General features: G+C 36.8%; 2 protein-coding genes across 3 annotated transcripts in view; one reads left to right on the top strand and one right to left on the bottom strand.

Annotated features, from left to right (window-relative positions):
* Nucleotides 1-803: 803 nt before the first annotated feature.
* Nucleotides 804-3,261, top strand: LOC140158346 (uncharacterized). The gene has a single exon (XM_072181442.1). It carries the CDS (start codon nucleotides 1,460-1,462, stop codon nucleotides 3,059-3,061), a length of 1,602 nt encoding a protein of 533 aa, XP_072037543.1. The 5' UTR covers nucleotides 804-1,459; the 3' UTR covers nucleotides 3,062-3,261.
* Nucleotides 3,262-7,357: 4,096 nt separating this feature from the next.
* LOC140158329 (uncharacterized) overlaps nucleotides 7,358-19,094 on the bottom strand; it is a 47,164-nt gene continuing 35,427 nt past the window's right edge. For both annotated transcript variants that reach the window (XM_072181433.1, XM_072181427.1), the window contains exons 11-15: nucleotides 15,012-15,073; nucleotides 13,904-14,021; nucleotides 12,887-13,115; nucleotides 11,437-11,569; nucleotides 7,358-10,361 (exon numbers count right to left, since the gene is read on the bottom strand). In XM_072181433.1, the coding sequence (XP_072037534.1) occupies nucleotides 10,248-10,361; nucleotides 11,437-11,569; nucleotides 12,887-13,115; nucleotides 13,904-14,021; nucleotides 15,012-15,073 (656 nt within the window). In that variant the 3' untranslated portion in view covers nucleotides 7,358-10,247. The remainder of the gene's footprint in view (nucleotides 10,362-11,436; nucleotides 11,570-12,886; nucleotides 13,116-13,903; nucleotides 14,022-15,011; nucleotides 15,074-19,094) is intronic.

Raw genomic sequence — 19,094 nt, 5'->3', positions numbered from 1 at the left:
ATCAGTGGAAGCTGGTGGTGGCCTAATGGATAAGGCGGCCGTCCGTCTAGTGATCGGAGTCGTGGGTTCGAATCCCATGCCGGCACATTCCCTTGCTTTTTTCCACGTTGGGTTGTGTGCCGGTGGGATTTGTTTATTTGTTGTCTTGTTTAATTGTAACACTTTGGATTGGTAAACTATTCTTTCTTTCTTTAGACCTGTAGCTTTAACTAGTAGCTCCACTCACGGTCAGAAAACACTCAACAGGCTTGAACTTAGTATCTGTTTAGCTTGTTGAAATATGGCAAATCAAAAGAAGATGATGTACATCTTCTCTTCTATTATTCCGATATATTCGTGTACTTGTGATAGAACATGCTAAAAAACATTTCCATTCGCTATGATAGGCTTACCGACCCCGATGCTCGTGGGCGAACTTTGAAAACAATCCCTTTTGCACCAATGTCATTTCGCGAATGTTTTACTGAAACAATGCCCCCTTAAGTTTTTTGCGATTTCGTGAATTTTCGCCCTTCAACAATTCCCCTTTTTTGATTAAAACGCGAACGTTATTTCAAAGATACCCTTTTTTGACGGTCCTGAAACTGGAGTAGGCCTATACTCGGAATGTGGGGGTGGGATCATCCGGATGGTTGGACCAGCAGCTTTGAACATGTCGTAAGGAAAATCTAAACTTATGTTTATATAGGAGGGATGGCTTCATCGATATCCCGTTGGGATCAATATTCAGTTGTATTTATCCCTCTGCACAACAGATCTATTGTATGATTGATATGTTTTGGTAATGCATTGTGGGAATGCGAAATTGAGCTGATGTCAGTGAGTAATGATTATTATGACACTCGAACAAACAACTATAGAGAATAATTATTGCTTCATGTACCTTAACATAATTATTAAAATAACTCACAATGCTGTTGTGTCTGGCTTGCAAACAACAAGTTAGGTTTTCTACCGTCTGATGGATATGTTATCAAATTTTACTGACGGAAGTTTTTTTTTTATCTACACTTGAGATTGAAGAGGATCCACAACTACAGTAAGGCTGGTTCAGGTCTAATAATCTTGAACTGTTGTCATGTCATTGTGTACTAAGAGGAAATGAAAATCGAACGGGCATCATCATCATCATCAGAAAACGTGTCAAGCTGTGTTCAGTATAGCGGAATATTTCGAGGAACTATAAATGCATCATTTAATAACTATAAACGTCACAGATGTTATGATTCGCTGTTGCTCACTGACAAAGTTGATTGGAATAAGCTGAAATGACTTTAGAACAGAGTGACTATAATCATGATAATACAATTGACGTTGGGACGTTGAATTTATATTAAAACGACAACTCATGAGGAGTTCGAATGAGTAGCAATTGATGAAGAGACAACGGATATTAATTGCATTGCATTCATCACAACAACCATGCTAATTTCGAGGCTGACGTAATATTAAATCTTTAATGGTTGGGCTGAAAAACAAATTTACGATGAGTAAAAAGACGGGCGCCCTTGTGGGCGAAAAATCTCAGTCTGTATATTCTGCCAACTGGAAACTTGACGCGGTTTTACAGAGAGAGCTTCAAATGTTGGACGTATCTGAGAAACGAGTCACCCATCGGATATCATTAAATCAGAGAGTGGTGAACTTGAGATTTCAACAAAAGCTTCACAGATCCAAGATTTTTCATGCTAGAATGACTGGAAACAAAGAAATGTTGAGACAATTAATTACACATGATAACTATAATTTCTCTCTTTCGCGAAGTGATTCGGACACGTTACCACCAGCTTACTTACGAAACCTTCAAAGTCGCGCACGATCTGCTCCGGCAACTAGATCAACTAGTCGGGAAGACGGTAGTGGTAGGAAAGTACCTGATAAGACTAAGTCAAAACCAACCAAAATTAAGAAATTTGGTGGGATGACCCCAGCTGCTACACCAGTGACGGTTTGGGAAGATGAAAAAGTTGCTGGAAGTAAGGAAAGTCAGGACACAGCTGCAAAGAAAGGTAGAAGTGATAAACTTCAAGACACGTCTGTTAAGAAAGAAAAGGACTCAACTGCAACGATAGGTAAAAGTGATAAACTTCAAGACACGTCTGTTGAGAAAGACAAGGACTCCACTGCGACGAAAGGTAGAAGTAATAAACTTCAAGACACGTCTGTTGAGAAAGAAACCTATGACAATCCAAAGGTACCAACAGCACACACATGTACAGGCAATGACATAAACAATGTAAAAGTCGATCATTCCACATCAGAAAAACACGGCAAGACATCAGACGAAGAGCCGTCAAGATTTGAAGATGATACCATACCTCGTTTGTCCCGAGTTTTCCGAAAGTCAACTTTGAGTGCTACAGTTAGGTCATCGACAAATCTAGATCGTATTAGTACTAATAGACCTAAAACAGCTATTGGTACTATGCCAATAATTGAAGCCAATAGAGCAGATACTGTCTTGGACGGGAATGACGATCCACTGGACTCTAACGACGACCATACGCACAAAGAAACGACGGGGGTTCCGCAGGGAACTAATTTCGGTCCTTCTGTTTTCGAACAAGCATCAGAAATCACAAATAATGTGCATAGCTCAAATGCTAATCATTCCACTGACGCAAAACTTAGTTCTAAATCTTCCGTTTCATTTAAACAGACTGCAATGGTAGCCTTATTAGGAGCTTCATTAGAAAAACAGTTCATGAAAAGCAAACAAGAGCAAGCGGCTAGTAGCAATAAACATTCTATGCCAAGTATTTTTGGAGAAGAAAAAAGACCAACAATTTTGGAATTGAATGAAGCGAGAATTCGGCAAGCTAATTTTTCCGGCAGAGTCAAAAAATTTGCAGACAAAATGGATAACTATACGGACCCAGAGAATGTGGATTACTATGCCTTGAGATTGGAGGACAACGCTAATATGAGAACTCATAAAAGAGGGAATAGTTTTAGCAAATCAGATGTTAATTTGAAAGCAGAAAGAGATCTAGCAAAACGAAGTGAGGGAAATTTAAAAGCAAAGAATATGACATTTCGGAGTGTAACCAAACCATTTTAAATTTTTTTTTCCTGTGAACAAATATCGAATTCCAGAGAGTTGATGTTATTTATTTTTATGTTTCTAACATTACCAGAGATTATATATACATTGTATTTGCTGTTTTAAATAGGCATGTCATGCGTCGATTTTATTCTGGAACTTTTATGCAAAAACCGTCACAGCTTTACATTTTTTAAAGGCCGTGCAATTGGACTTGCCTACATGCCGACATTTTGCCTAAATATGCCAAATATCGGCATGAAATGAAAATATGCTCAATTGAAGGAATTTTTGTTAAATAAAATGCCAAAATTACAGAATTCATTTTTGTTTTAAAATAAAGTGCCAAACGTATGGCACTTTGACAAAATGAACTAAAATGACATAATTTCAGGGAAAATGTGCCCATTGTGCTGCCATTTCATTGAAAATGTTGATGTGCAGAAACTATGTGCTAAATCATCAGCCTGCTATGCTAATTGCCAAAGTAATTTTTTGTAATTTTGAGAACAAAGAACGAAATGTGGTTCAAGAAACAAACAGGCAACCATCTGGATGATAACATAAGCCCCACATATGTGTGGGGGCCAAAAATACACAAAATGACTTGGGCAAAAAGCGTAGCAGGCTGACGAAATGCAGGGATATTTGAGGAGAATGTGTTAAATCATTTGAATCGTTCAAACGTGTTGACAATGTTCAATGGCCTATTCCAGTTGAAATCCATACACCCTCAATGGAAGACATGACATTAATCTCCCATACAGGAGTGTGAAACAAAATGTTGAGACAATTAATCACACACAATAACTATAATTTTTCTCTTTCGCAAAATGACTCGGACACGACACCACCAGCAAAGGGGGTTACCTGAATGGGTGTTTGAAATTCACACTCCCTGTGTGGGAGATTAAGGTCATGTCTTCCATAGGTGGTGTATGGATTTCAACTGGAATAGCCCAAATGTACAACTAGAAGACTAGCTATATTTATGAGATCTGTTAAGCAAAACATAATTTTAACAATAGTTTTATTGAAATAAAATGTTAATGATAAAGTATATACAGTTTTATGATTTACAAGTACATAACTTAGATTTGATCTAACCTACTTTATCTGTAGAAAAAAAAGTTGATACAAGTTACAGAATTCAATTCGCTGTTGAAGTGATGTTGTAATTGGATTAACTACCAGAACAATGGATGAATACAATTTTTGAATAGATCGCCCTGCACTAAAAGCAGATTGCACTAATCACCTGTGTATGTCAGCAAACATAAATTGAATACAATACTGCTCTTTTCAAAGATACTAATCTTACAGGTGTGAGTGATCAGCCTTTCTTTGACATCTATGGTTCAATGTATCGGTACCGCTTGAACGTTGTAGTGCAGGGCGATATAGTCAAAATTGTATTCATCCATTGCTATGCTAGTTAATCTGATTAACTATGTCACTGACGAATAGCTTGTTTTGTGTTTTCAAGATGTGAATAAACATATTATGAATGCTACGTTTCTTTTTCTGAAGTAATAATATGCTCATCAATAAATAAAAATATAGAATTTTCGTTGTGTTATCAAATTTCTTGGATGGCACTTATAAACATAAACAAATAGCCAGTTAGCCACTTTATGATACAAACAAGCATTAATCAATTACCTTCTGATGGATATTGATACCGTAATTGCTTTCTACTTAGGTAAAATAATGATTGTCTTATTTTGTTTTTCAACAAAGCCTGTCTAAAACATTGAAAAATATGCACCTAAATTATTAGCATCATCCATTTATATATTGTATAGAGTATATTGTGGACCTTTTGGCATGCACCTTTCTTTAAATGTGTATTACACTGCAGAACCAATGTTTAACTTTTTTCACCAAAAGACCCAGTTTTGTTTACAAATTGTCAACCAATACACCATTTTATTTCAAAACTTATCTTCCAATGACCCCATTTATTTATAAGTTCACTGATGCACAAAGACCCTAAACATAAAAATGCTCAAGACACTCATACACCACTGACTGCATAATGCAACTGACTCCCTGGGAAAAGTAGGCATTATATAATATATTCCAAACTTATTTTCCTATTACACTATTAATACACTACCAGAGTCCTATTGCTGCCACCCCAGGTACTTCATTGGTACTTTATGGTACCAGTGTGGGTACACACATCAGAACCACACATACCGTAGACGTACTGGTACTTGATTGGTACTCTTCTAGAGTAGCCACAAAGTAGCTGGGCAGCAGTGTACCTCTGGGGTTGGCAGCAACAGGAATCTTGTGTAATAGCAACAGCACTTGGCATTATATAATTGAGATATATGAAAGGGCACATGCAAATACATGTAGGAGTTGAAAGAAAATATCTCTGTATTCTTGTTCAGAGCATTATCATCTGCATATTTAACAGGGGGTGCCAAAATATGAGTTGGTCATACCCCTTATCAAAATTACTGAAAGACAAAATATAATATACGCATATTCATTCATACAACTGAATTAAACTATGACTACACATTTTTCTAGAAAGTTTAAAAACATCGCTTACAATCAGGACTCCAATTTGGCAGCTGCAATTAAAATGACTACAAGTTGCCCAGGTTTCTTGATGTAAATTTGAATATTGTGGTAAATTGAAACAAACAAACAAACCGTCACAAAATGTTGTCATAAGTAGTTGGGCAAGTTGAGAGAGAAGCTAGCATGCAAGTTGTGAACAATAGCAACTTGTCCAATGGGGCAAGTTGATCCAAAACCTAACAAGTCCTGTTAACAATTGCCCTACATACATTCATGTTTTAGCAGGCATGTTGATATTGTAATACAATTCCAGCTATAAATTGCTGTAAAATATGAATGCATAATGGTATCACAAAATAAAATTCAAAGAGCCGAATTGTCTCTGTGAACCATATAGAGGTTATCCACGTTACTCACGTGTGACTTCTAACAAAAGGCGATGGTTCCGTAGTATTCCTCATTCAAACCAATTCAATGCACCGCGGAGTTATTTGCATGACTTTGGCGGACTATTTTGAAACAATCATGGTTGCACATACAGGTACTTCTTTTGAAAATCCTAAACAAGGTATAGCAGTCGCTGATATGCAGCTTATAGAACACGGATAACCTATATTATAGCAAGGCCCCGAGCTAACCCTGCTCTGCTCACTTTGCTCCAACCACGAAAGTTGAGAGAGGAGGATGTGCCATATTTAAATCTCATCCCATTTAAGAGGTGGTGATGCTTTTCAATAGTTCACTTGAACCCACTTCAAATACCTCTTCAGTCACCCTGTTTGCAGAACTGGCTTGCTGCATCCATGATTGATTTACCAAAATCTTTCTCAACTTTCCTGCTCCAACAGAATGCATGATGGCTAATAAATGCTGGATTTAAAAACATTTTTGCACTGCCCATGACTGTTATCAATAATAGTGCAAACAAGGACATGTTTCATCCGGCTTAAAACAAATGTTAATTCACCCTAAAGAAAGAACCAAACTGCTAAGTTTTACAGACAACTAATCAGAACACATTATTTTTAAATCTATACTATAAGTACTGAAGTTGATATCTAAACCATTGCTACTAATTAAGCAGCATTTATCAAATTTAAGCTGGCAAGAATTGTCCTGCTTTGGAAAGTAGGATAAGATTTTCATAGAATGGAAGGCCACAAATAATGCAAATATAAAATTACAGACATTCAAAAATATGTGAACTATTACCAATACAGTATAATGTGAATGTTTTTATGATTTAAGGCTGTTGATATTGAACATATAAACATTTAGAAAACGAAACATGAAAATGTAAAAAACAATTGCTGACGAACGAAGTCCCAAAACAAGGCAACAATGGTTGGTAAGAAAGCAACAACTTAAAATAAATCAAGAAACGTGAACACAAAATTTGAAAAGTGGACTTAAAATTTTCACCGAACTGTCCGTACTTGAATAGTGTTCAAATTTTAATGAATGGAGACGTTCATATCCAATGGGAAATGTAATGCATCACAAAAATTGTTGATTTTTATAGTACAGTTTGGTGAAAATGCTGTGTTTACTTTTCAAATTTTCTGTGCACTTATCTTCAATAAATTATTTTCAAATTGTTTTCCAAGGACCAGCCTTTGTTATTAGCCATTGCTGACTTGTTTTGGAACTCTGTTTTTTAACATTTAAATAGCCATATTTTTCTGTTTAACATACACTGTAGTTGTAAAAAACAAAATAATGGTTATTGGTAAATTAAGTCTGTAGACTACTAAACTAACATATAGGCCTACCTGTACTATTTTTTTAAATATTGAAATAGAATGACAAAGTTCTACTTTCTACATGTGATCAATACAACAACTAAGAAATCACAGGGTTATGGCAAAAAGGCCCTACCTATAATTTAGCTGCCCTATACACATTTGAAATGGTCAAAATTTACACTATTCGCTGTCATAGTGCACGTTAGTATCCATTGGTTACTGGTCCAAGCCTGGGCTCATACACCTGTTCCAAATTTTGATATGCCATAGGCTTTGTGTTGTGATCATTTTGATCAGTGGTTCGTAACAAAGAAAGCGTGAGCCAGTTTCTAATATTCTAACGTGCACTATACGACAGCGAATATTGCTCATATAAATATGACACCTAGCAGCTATTAGAGATTGCGCCCTCTTGCACCAATCCCTTGAAATACTGTTTCGGCACTGCTTCACAGGTTACATAAGGAAGATGCAAAATATCTGGCTCAAACAATAAGGGATAGGTGGGTTTGTTTAGCAAAAAATTATCACCTCAGCTGGTTCTTAATCTGTAACTAGTGCATATATGCAATTCAGGTGTGACGTATTCAGACTACGAGCCGAGCATGTTATGCATCATTCATTTATCTACATTCACTAAACAAAATAAACTATTACAAGTAAATAATCGTACCAAAGTTGCATAATTCTATTTTTTAATAAATAACTACTATCAACTAAACAAAGCTATTTTTTGGATTAGCACCACTTAATTACGCTTAAATAAAAAAAGATATATAATCTTACAATGTTACACACAATTTACACTGGCTCACACATATTTTACGATACACAGAAACAAAGGAGAGAAACAAATATTTTCAATATTTTTTCAATACTACCAATGATCAAATGTTAAATGAAAATAATGGCAGCTTACCTTGACCTGAGCCCAAATACTTTGAGAGCAGTTTGTACCCTCGTATCCTCACTTTATTCTTTAAACAATAGCTAACAATCTTGTTAAAATAACTGAACACTATGATTTACATCATCATCAATTCAGCTTTTTCTTCCCAATAGTAATTAAGGGAATATCATACTAGTCACAGCGTGCAATTTAAAAATGGCTAGGAATCACAATCTGGTTGCGTTTTTACAATCGCTACCAGTGTCCAGTCATGGCTAGTGACATAACGACAAAGTTGCCTTCAAGACAACTGCTTGTGGCTTGACGCTGGGGCATGTTAACGACTTATCGATCAGATCAGCAATTGCTTTTCTGATAAGCGACGGAAGTTATGTCACAAAAAAGAACACTACGCTTCTTGCGATTACCTAGTACGTCCTCTATACAGAGAATCTATTAATCGTCTGTTTAAAATCTAACTTCAGTCCTCTTGTCATGGTGCAGATGTATGTACATATAACAATAACTACTTCTTATTGTTCTTGTTATCTTTTGCCTTTTTGTTGATAAAAATTCCTGAAATACTTTTATTTTTGCTTCACATCTAACAAAATACAAAAAAGTAAACAAGTTTGTCTTATTTTGTACAAGTTCAACAACACTTCCTGGTATTGACCCCACAACTATGCTTTTATATAATTCTTGCATTCATACATCAGTTGAATTAACAAGTGAAAGAAAAACCTTAAAACCTTAGTGAAATTTTAAGTGCTCTGCACATTTTTTTGACAACTTTTTAAAAGTTTACTTTTTATAGTTTTTTTTTACAAATCGATAAACATATTTTTCTATACCATATAATCTAATCACACTACAAGGCACATGGATAACGAGGAATGCATCTTAAAATAAACTTACCCTTTTCTAAAAATCATCAGATATATCTGTTTTTGCTCTTTGGCTTCTACTTTACCTTTGTAATTTTTATATATAAAAAAGATCAACAAGTTAACACAAAACACAAAATGAAGTATTATGGGCTAGTCAAGTTGAAATCTATACACCCCTATGGAAGACATGACCTTAATCTTCAACACAGGGGGTGTAGATTTCAAATGGTGTCACACATTCAACTGCAACTACATGTAGCCAAATTGCTTCGTTGTGATTCCAGTATACTGATATATCAATGGTTCAGTGAAACAAATCTCCATTAGCTCCACCAAGTAATATTAGCAAAATTGCATTGATACACATTACACAGGGGAAGTGACGCTTTGTTGCACTGAGCCCTTGATATCTGTCGCAACTTCTAAGCGCATGCAAAATGCAGAGCCCATACTTTCGTAAAATGAGATGTATCTGATTACCAATCCCTCATGGTTTACATCCTCTAGTAAATGAGAACACTATGGTACAGCATAAGACAAGCACTATGTGAACTTTCAATGTTGAAAAAATGCAGCAAATTCCCATAACTTGTCTTTTCCATTGAAAGTGGATGCCATATGATAAAACATCTTCACAATCCAGATCCATATCCAATTGAACATTTGGGTAATTCCCTAAATTTTTTGTCAAGAAACCAAGACCACATCATCATCCATATACACACATCGTCAATGCACACACTCCACTATAGTCTGTATACCTTCCTCAAGTAAATAAAGTAAAATCAAATTTTGAGATTTTCTTAAGAACTGTTAATTTTTTGCAGGAATCTGATATGCTAGTTGGATTCCTTGCATCATTTCCTTTCTGAAAATGTACACTTTTATATACTTCTCATCATTAGATTTAGAGATACAATACAAAACATTATCTAAATCACTGACTCTAGGAAGATATACAGACTATAGTCGAGCATGCACATTGGCGATCTGTGCATGGTCAATAACATATTCTCTCTTTTGGGCTAAGTAAGGTATTACCAAAATGCTCAATTGGATATGGATCTGTATTGAGGAGGTATGATGTTGAATTGCTGACTTTCATGTGTTCAACTCTTTCAGGTCAGATGATGTAGAGATCTCTACTTGACAAATCTGTCCACTTCTTGAGGGAGATGAACCCAATTGCCATATCCTTTGTTTTTCAAGTGTTGTAGGACACTTTCTTTGGCTGCTCTGTATCCCTTGTTCATAGCCTGCAAGAAAATAAAGTAATGCATTTGCTTAAAATTGGATTTATAACTTGTGTGAGCAAAAAAGGTCACATTTCTTTAAATATTTTTTACATACTAAATGAAGAAAAAATTATATATGATTTTGGCTAACAGGTGCCCAACTTTGCTTGCTTGCATTACAGTGAAACAAACAACATACAAACAAACAAAAAAAGTACACAAGCAAGACATTTATAACATCATAATCAGTGTTCAAAATAGGGCCGGTCCACCGGCCATTGGCCTGTAACTTTTTGGTTGGGCCGGTAACTTTCCTGACTAGCAGTCTAATTGCTGGTACCTGACTAGCAGTCTAATTGCTGGTAACTTTTTACAGCTCAAAGTATTCAAACACATTAATTAAGAATTAATTAAGACATAATAATTGCATATGTTGTTTTCCCCCAATTTTCGTGATATTGCTCTGAAAATGCAATGTTTTAACATAACTATTTACTACTGGTGTTTTTCTGTGGTGTTGTCAAATATTGCATTTCAATATTCACAGATGTCCTTTTCTAAAACTAAAACAGGATGTGGTACCTAGGCCTACTAGGTTTTTCTTTTTAAACTGTTGCGATTTGGTAGTTCACAGCATCTAGCGAATGATAGTGAGCTTTGGCAAAAATTGCATTGATCATTTCATAGCGAGCGTGTAGAAGAATTCACAGATATACTTTTGTAGGTCCTGTGGTTCTTGAGTTATGATGTAAAGAGGACTGAAACAACAACACTTTTGTAAAATGCACATAACTCATTAACAACAACAAATCAAGCACATTTTCAAAGTATATGATTTGTAGATTGAACTTTTGCAAAACATCAAAGTGTTATTTTTTTAATAATAAATTAATCTAAATAATGAAAATCAATTTTTTGGCTGCTTCAACCAATAATACCACGTCTACCCTTAATTTCCAGTTTAAAAGCTCTAAAAAGTTTGGGCTGGTAACTTTTTACCCTGGCCTGTAACTTTTCAGAGTTACAGGCCCGGCTGGCCTGTAACGTTTTGAGGCATATTTCTAACACTGATCATTATCATGACAATTTGAAATACCTTTGCATCTGTATATGTAGAAGCGTAAGCCAGATCATGTCGTTGAGCCATCTCTCTTGCTCCTTTAAATCGACTGAAGAATGACGCCTTACAGATCCGACTAGCACCAATAGCTCCTGTTCTCACAGGAGAACTGGAGGGAGAGAAAAGTAGAAATTTGTCAATACATTCAGTTCGTTGTTCAGCTTGAATTCAACAACTCCTCCTATACCTTTGTACAGGAGCCAACCGTTGTTAATCCGTGATGAATTCACACTTTTACTATAGCATGGTTTACTTGGCTCGGGCAGCTAAAGCTGTCCTCGCGAAGTAAACCACGCAGACGACGCGGCCGCATCGTTGTTAAACGGTGATGAACAACGGTGAAACATGATTGAATCCCTAATTACAAATCATGATTGTCTATCTTGTATTAATTATTTTGTTTGAATCTGTAATACACCCAAGACCTAATTTGAATTCTTGTACAGAGCGTGTGGTTTAGCATGCAAGCCCTAAATTGGATTAGTTCCTGTAACTTTCGGGTTAATCTAATACAACCCAATTATAGTAGAGCCATGTATAGTGGATACACCTAGGTTTCATTATCATTGAGGTATAGGACTTTTTATTTTTTTGGAGGAGAGCAGATAGGGCAACTACTTGATTAGATTTCTACATGTTCATACTACATACTCTGAAAATTTTAGAAAATTCAAGACGAGTCCGCTTTTTTTTTAAATCACATTTTGTTCCTAAAATGGGGTTATAAGCGCCCTCAACGGGCACTCTCTCCATAGGGCTACATGTAAAGACCAGTTTTAGACAAATGGCCCTAAAATAAAACGGACTCGTGCGAATTTCCTCAAATTTTGCATATGATGTAGATTTAATATCTGGAATGTAATGCAAGTGATGCCGTTGCTGCTCTCCTAAATTCATTTTTAAAATGTCCGCCCCAGACCAAGGTGGATAGTGCACCACATCATTACAGGATATGCTTGGGCTACATCGGAAGAAATTAGACTATTTTCCAATTGACAAATTTCTTGCCATTTTATATCATATTGCGCTTAATTTGATCAAATCCTGTTTTAGTACAAATGGCTTCAAGGCAGTGACATCAGTAGTTTGTCGCAGTTACTTCACACGGGTACAGATGCACTGCCTAACTGCCTTTGATTGCATGTGTAAACACGCCAGTTCTTTGTGTCAATGCTCACGATATAATACTACGTGCACTAAACATGCACTAATGTCAGTACTGCGAAGAAGGCAACTGGACTTTAAAATACTACCAACACTAGCTTCTTCGTTAAAAACACATTATGAATTCATGAAAGACCTCCCAAGCTCAAATGGGAGTCACCAAAACAGGTAATTCCATTTTAAGTTCAGACTCCCTGTGTGGAAGATAAAGGTCATGGTTTCCACTGGGGGTGTATGGATTTCAACTGGAATAGCTCATTACCTGTCTGTTGTCCGTCCTCTCTTTGGATCCACCACTTCAAACTGATTATCCGCATAGGACCAGTTAATGCTGCCATCACCTGGTACTTCAGCCTTAAGACGTGGACTGCAAGACACCCTGAGTAGGGATGGATGATGCACACGGAAACCCTCTGGTAACCGACTATTCAGTGAGTCGTCTAAGCGGCAACATACGGCCCGAGATAGGTGACCATGATCAAACTGGCTACCTGTAAGGTACAAATAATGTAATTGAAATGTTGGGAGTTGCTTACAAACTTAGGGGAACAGATGGTAATTAAGAAACAACCGTAAGAAGAAAAGACCATACAGCCCAGAATGTTCAAGGAATAGTATGATGGAATAGAAAACTGATAACGTGTAAGGCACTAAGGCAATGCTGCAGCCATTATAACACTTTGAAAGTAACAAAGTTTGGAATTCCAGTTTTAAAATGTACATGCTCCAATACTATTTATAGTTTATAGTAAATTGATTTAAACCTTGCATACAAGCTGCCTTTATACTAGCAAGACTGAAAAAGGTTGCTGTCATTGCAGAGTTACTTGCATTTTTATGAAGTCACAGTAGCATTATGAAAGGTAACACACAAATGTTACTGCTGTAGTTTCCAAGGCCTTTCAGTTCAGAGAAATATGTGACTATCAGCCCTGAGCTGAGTGTAGGCAGCGTTGGTGCAGTGAATGGTGGTGGCAAGCATCGCTTAAAACCCTAACCATGCATCATGCATAATTTATAACCTTGCTGCATGAATCAATCATTTTTCATACAATTTTGAGCCACAACCCTATCACTTAATCATCATTCTTTTACTTTCTTAGAAAACTTTTAAAATGTTGAACAGGTTGAGCAGCAGGAGTGGCTCCTGAATTTGAAAAATGCTGGTCAAATTACTGTGGGTGGGGCCTGAGAAGCTAAAATTGGCTGAAAGGGACTGGCACCCCTCTGTATTTTCCCCACCTGATCAGTGTGTTTTTGAAGTGGTTAGTTAACCTACCCAACGTGACAGAAGTCAAGTAAACTGGCTCCATAAAGAAGTTGAGTAGAGAACCTTGTACACCAATAACATTCCACATTAATAGCTTGTCACTGGCTGACATGATACACATACCGTCCTAGGAATTGAAAATATGAGAGCAAAATATTGATACTAACACAATTGAACAGCACAATTTACACCAAATAACACATGATTTGTGTGCAGTATTATAATCAGACAGATATTTATATGTATGTTATGATCAGATGTGTCTTGTATGTGTTGAGTTGCAAATATATATGCGGGAGTGTGTTTTGTGGGGTGTGTGTGTAGGGGTGCATGCAAGTAGAGGTATGCAACATATGTGTGTTGATGTGAGAGTATGTGTATAGGGGCTGTGGGTGTTTGCTTATGTGAACATGACAAACAAGACACATTATGATGAAACTGTAGATGCACAGTAACTGCTAATATCCTCAGTATAAGAACACACTATCGCCATTTTCCGCCAGTTGCCAGGTGTAGGGTCAGTCCGCACATGGACAATAAAATGTTACTATGTCCATGGTAAGGAGAAAAAAATTAAAATGTGTGCTTCTGCAGTTGATTAGTAAAACCTCAATAGGGTCTGTCAACATCCTCAGTTGTCAATATACCGTAAAAACTTGATAGTTAGCATATGTGCTTACTATCGAGCGCTTTTGAAAACATGAAATTATATCAAAGTCCAGCGCTATACCAACTGAGCTAATGGGGTTGAGACACACATTTGCAGGTTAACTTGTTCGTATATGTGTATCAATGATTTGCTCAAAACCCTTTACACTTTTGTAAATGGGGCTCTTCATGTTTGCATGTATTAGAAGCGCTTGATCGTAAGCACATATGTACATATGAGTTTTACGATATATATATGTGGATGTGGCAGGATGGGTGTGGTGTGTTTGTGAAGGTATGAGTACTGGTGTATTTGTGTGCGAGTTTGACTCTTTGGACAGAAGAATTGTTATTTCCATTTAAAATTGTACAAATCCTTGATACACTGCACAATTTATCTTGACATCTCCATGTCACATGTATCAAATTTTATTTACAAACTAAAAGTCTTTGGTATAAATTTACTTACCTTTCTCTTCAGTTCATCTAATGAGGCTCCAGTGGCATCCATCCGAGTGCTGTGAACAATGTCTGCAGAACAGCAAAATATGCATGCTAACATTAGATAATCATAAATACTTTGTAATGACTCCAAATTTCAAATTTTATTAGAACAATTTCAAATGCTTTTATCACATTATGAATTGAGTTATATAGGCCTATATAGGTTTCTGCCTTTTACGCCCTCATTCCCATTTCGCGCTGCTTTTGTCTCTGTTTTTGTTCCACATTAATTATTGTCTTATACGCATTTCCGTCATCATCACACACATTTAGCATCTCTCCTCTCAGTAAGTTAGTATTTTACTTAGGTTTTTATATATTCCCATACTCATTTTGCTTTTTATTGTTGGCTCTATGCAGGCACTATAGCATCATATTTTTGCTATTTTTTGCCATCAACAGTTTGTAATATAATACCTTTTCTGTAGAATCTTTGTACATAAACAGTGTTTCTGATCTGTTCATTTTTTGATTTTGTAATATTTTTCTGTAATGTATGGGTTTATTGCCTGGCACTTATGTATCCTCTCTCTGTTTATTCAATTAACAGTTTGCCAATATCATCCTTGATGAAGCCCTGAGGGCGAAAGCTCTGATTAAATATCATATTACATTGCTACATTGTCATCTGTTCTCATTTCTTACACATATATAATATTTCACGAATGGATGAACCAAGTCGTAAAAAAGTCCAGACCAAACCTCTCACAATATATATATATATATATCTTGTATGGTGGCGCTCTACTAGATCAGCTGCACTTTCACTTCGCTCCAATTATACAAGCATTTCACTGCAGTTTTAACTATTTTGTGGACAATTTTATAACTTTTTATGAACTTGTGAGTAATATGTGACCAGTTTGAACTTCTTTGTGATAATTTTGAATTGCGTCTTGACCAGTATTTTTCGACATATTGTTCGGTTCGTGCATCACTCTGTTTACATACTGTTGAATTCATTAGCCATATACTGTAGACCTACTTAGTGTTTTTCATGATGTGTCGTCTTACATATTCGAAGGACACCTTGTTATCTATCCGAAAAGGTGTGATAAACACTATTGAACCAAAACCATTCACTCCAGACAAGTGGAATGAACTAAAACGATTGAACGTTGTCAGAAAAACAAAGCGTGGGCGACGAGGTGGAAAGCGTTTAAGACGAAGGATCCACTCGATTGTCACTAATCGATTACCATCTCAGCAGTTTCTTGGAAATAAGAGTACCACCAAAACAATAAATCCTCACAACCTGATTCGTGTCAAAAAGTACTATTCAAATACATCCTCTGCAAAGTTTGCTGTTTGGAATGCCCAATCCACTAGAGGGCGTAGGAAAGCTTCCGCAATAATTGATCTTGTGGACATTTTAGCGATAACTGAGAGTTAGCTAACTGGTGATGAAAGAGATAATCGAATTCTTTCTGACTTGAAAAATGCTCTTCCTGACTATGTTATGCATCATGTTCCGCGTCCGAAACGGGGTGGTGGTGTTGCAGTGCTCATGCGCAGAGGATTTGATATCATTATCAACCCGTCTTTTCTGGCCGAATCTTTCGAACAAATGGATGTGACAATTTCGTCGAAATCTTCATCCATAAGGCTTTACGTCATTTACCGACCCTATCCATCCAAGGTCAACAAGTTCACAGCGAAGATGTTCTTCGATGAATTTTCTGCATTTGTGGAGACATGTGCATCCCTTGCTATTCCATTTGTAACAGTGGGCGATTTTAACTTCCATATGGACGTTCTGGATGATCGCGAAGTAATTGATTCTGCTTCATTTGATCAGCATGTAGACAAAGCTACACATCGCTGCGGTGATATGCTAGATTTGGTGATTACGTGCAGCTCCGATTTCATCGTTTCTGATTTGACAATTGATGATACACTTGCATCTGACCATTTTGCTGCCATTTGCAAGCTTGCTGTATCACATCCACCTGTCACCAAACATCAGTTTAGTTTTCGCAAACTATGTGACATCGATCTCAACGCATTTAATAATGACATCACTGCTTCGTCCCTCGTGACTGATCCAGCCAATGACATTGAGTCACTCAGTACTCAATTTGACAATGTCATGTCTGACTTGTTAGATTGCCATGCTCCGGAGGTTTCAAGGAGTGTTTCCTTGTGACCTCATGCCCCCTGGTATGATGAGGCGCTCCGTAAAGAAAAGGAAAAAGTTAGGTCATATGGTGTTGAAACTATGATCTATGCGGATAATAGACAGTTGTATCTTGTATTGGATCCCAGTAGCGACGGCCAACTTCAACGCCTTGAAGACTCCGTTCGAGGCGTGAAAGCATGGACTGCAGAAAACAGATTGCTTCTGAACGATTCAAAGACTGAGGTGTTGCATTTATCCGACACCAATTTCTACCATCAAAGTTGGCGACTCAGAAGTTGACATTGCTTCAGAAGTACGCAACCTTGGAGTCCTATTTGACCAGTACATGACGCTCATACCGCAAGTGAACAATGTGTGTCGCTCTGCGTGTCTGGCTATCTCCAGAATTGGCCGTATTCGGAAATACATCGACCGTCCTATGGCAGAACGTTTAGTGCATGCATTTGTGACATCCAGACTTGATGCTAACAATAGTCTGCTCTTTGGTCTAACAAGTTCTGCTATTTCTAAGCTTCAACGGGTACAAACCAGTGCCGTGCGACTTGTTTTAGGAGTCAGTGGCCATCGCTTATGTTGTTTTTAAGTCATATGTATATTGTATTTTTTGGGCCTATACTATGTTGGCTTTTTAAATCACGTTTTATCGTATGGTCAAGTTTATGAGTGCTGGTTTCATCATTGTTTTTCAACTTTGTTTTGTGTTTGTTATTGCTTGAATATTTTTGTAAAGCGCTTGGAGGCCTTTTAAAGGTATTTCTGCGCTATACAAGCGCCTCATTATTATTATTACTAGCGGGTACCCGCTAGATGAGTAAACGGGAGCGGTTAGTAAACGGGAGCGGTTAGCATAAACGATGGAAAATGGTAATCATGACAATTGGTATCGATTTAACAGCTCAATTATTAGGGCCTACTCGGTCAGTGATGTGGTACAATTTGTTGCCTCTATTTTGCAAACGATTTCCTTATAATAATCTTTTGCGTAATTTTTTGTACCAAACACCCTTTTAACTTATTTTTTCTTTGTCTTTCCTTTTTTCTTTCAGTTGCTCTCTCTATCTCTTCCCGCCTGCCCCCCCCCCCCTTTTGCGCACACCACTGCTTTCCTTTTATTTCGTTCCATTTCTCTCCTTTTTATTTTCTTGCTTGTTCCCTTTCTTTCTTTTTCTCTCTCTCTAGCTCTTTCTTTCTGTCTGTCTGTCTTTTTTTGTCTTTCCCATTCTTTCTTTTCGTTTCTCTCACCCTTTCTCTTTGTTGCTTTCTTTCTTTCTTTCTGTCTGTCTGTCTTTCTTTGTCTTTCTTTCTGTCTTTCTTTCTGTCTGTCTTTCTGTCATTGTCTTTCTTTCTTTCTTTGTCTGTCTTTCTTTGTCTTTCTTTCTTTCTTTCTCTCTGTCTTTCTTTCTTTGTCTTTCTTTCTTTCTTTCTGTCTTTCCTGTATACATATGTACATGTGGGTTTCTGATTAACCTCATATTTGGCCATACTAAAAAGTGCCCATTTTTGCGGTCTTCGTGCTTAATTTGTTGCTAATTTGTTCCACTTTTGCACGCATGTATGTGGCCGTTTCTTTCTTTCTTTCGTTCGTTCTTTCTTTTAAATTTGTTTCTGTTTCATCAAGTAGGCCTATACTATAGCAACATTGGGTTTCAAGAAAGTTGAGTTACATAGGCGTAACTTCAGGTGGTGGGGTGGGGGAAATGGTAATTATGGCAATTGGTATCGCTTTTACCAGCCCAATAACACGTTTTTGCATATTAGAATTTGACCAAAACACAAATCCATTTTGCGTATTTTTGGTAGGCCATACCTTTTTTTAACTTCTTTCTTTCCTTCCTTCTTTCTTTCTTTCTTTTCTTTTCTTTCTTTCTTTCTTTCTTTTCTTTGATCTCTTTTCGACACATCCTTCCG

The sequence above is a fragment of the Amphiura filiformis genome, chromosome 1 (assembly GCF_039555335.1).
Source record: "Amphiura filiformis chromosome 1, Afil_fr2py, whole genome shotgun sequence".
NCBI classification, from domain to species: Eukaryota; Metazoa; Echinodermata; class Ophiuroidea; order Amphilepidida; family Amphiuridae; genus Amphiura; species Amphiura filiformis.
The sequence above is the reverse complement of the archived record's forward strand: the minus strand, read 5'-3'. Positions and strand labels throughout refer to the sequence as shown.

What these genes read in the sequence shown, in the direction of transcription:
- LOC140158346 (XM_072181442.1), top strand. Translation starts at nt 1,460, where the DNA reads ATGGTTGGGCTGAAAAACAAATTTACGATGAGTAAAAAGACGGGCGCC.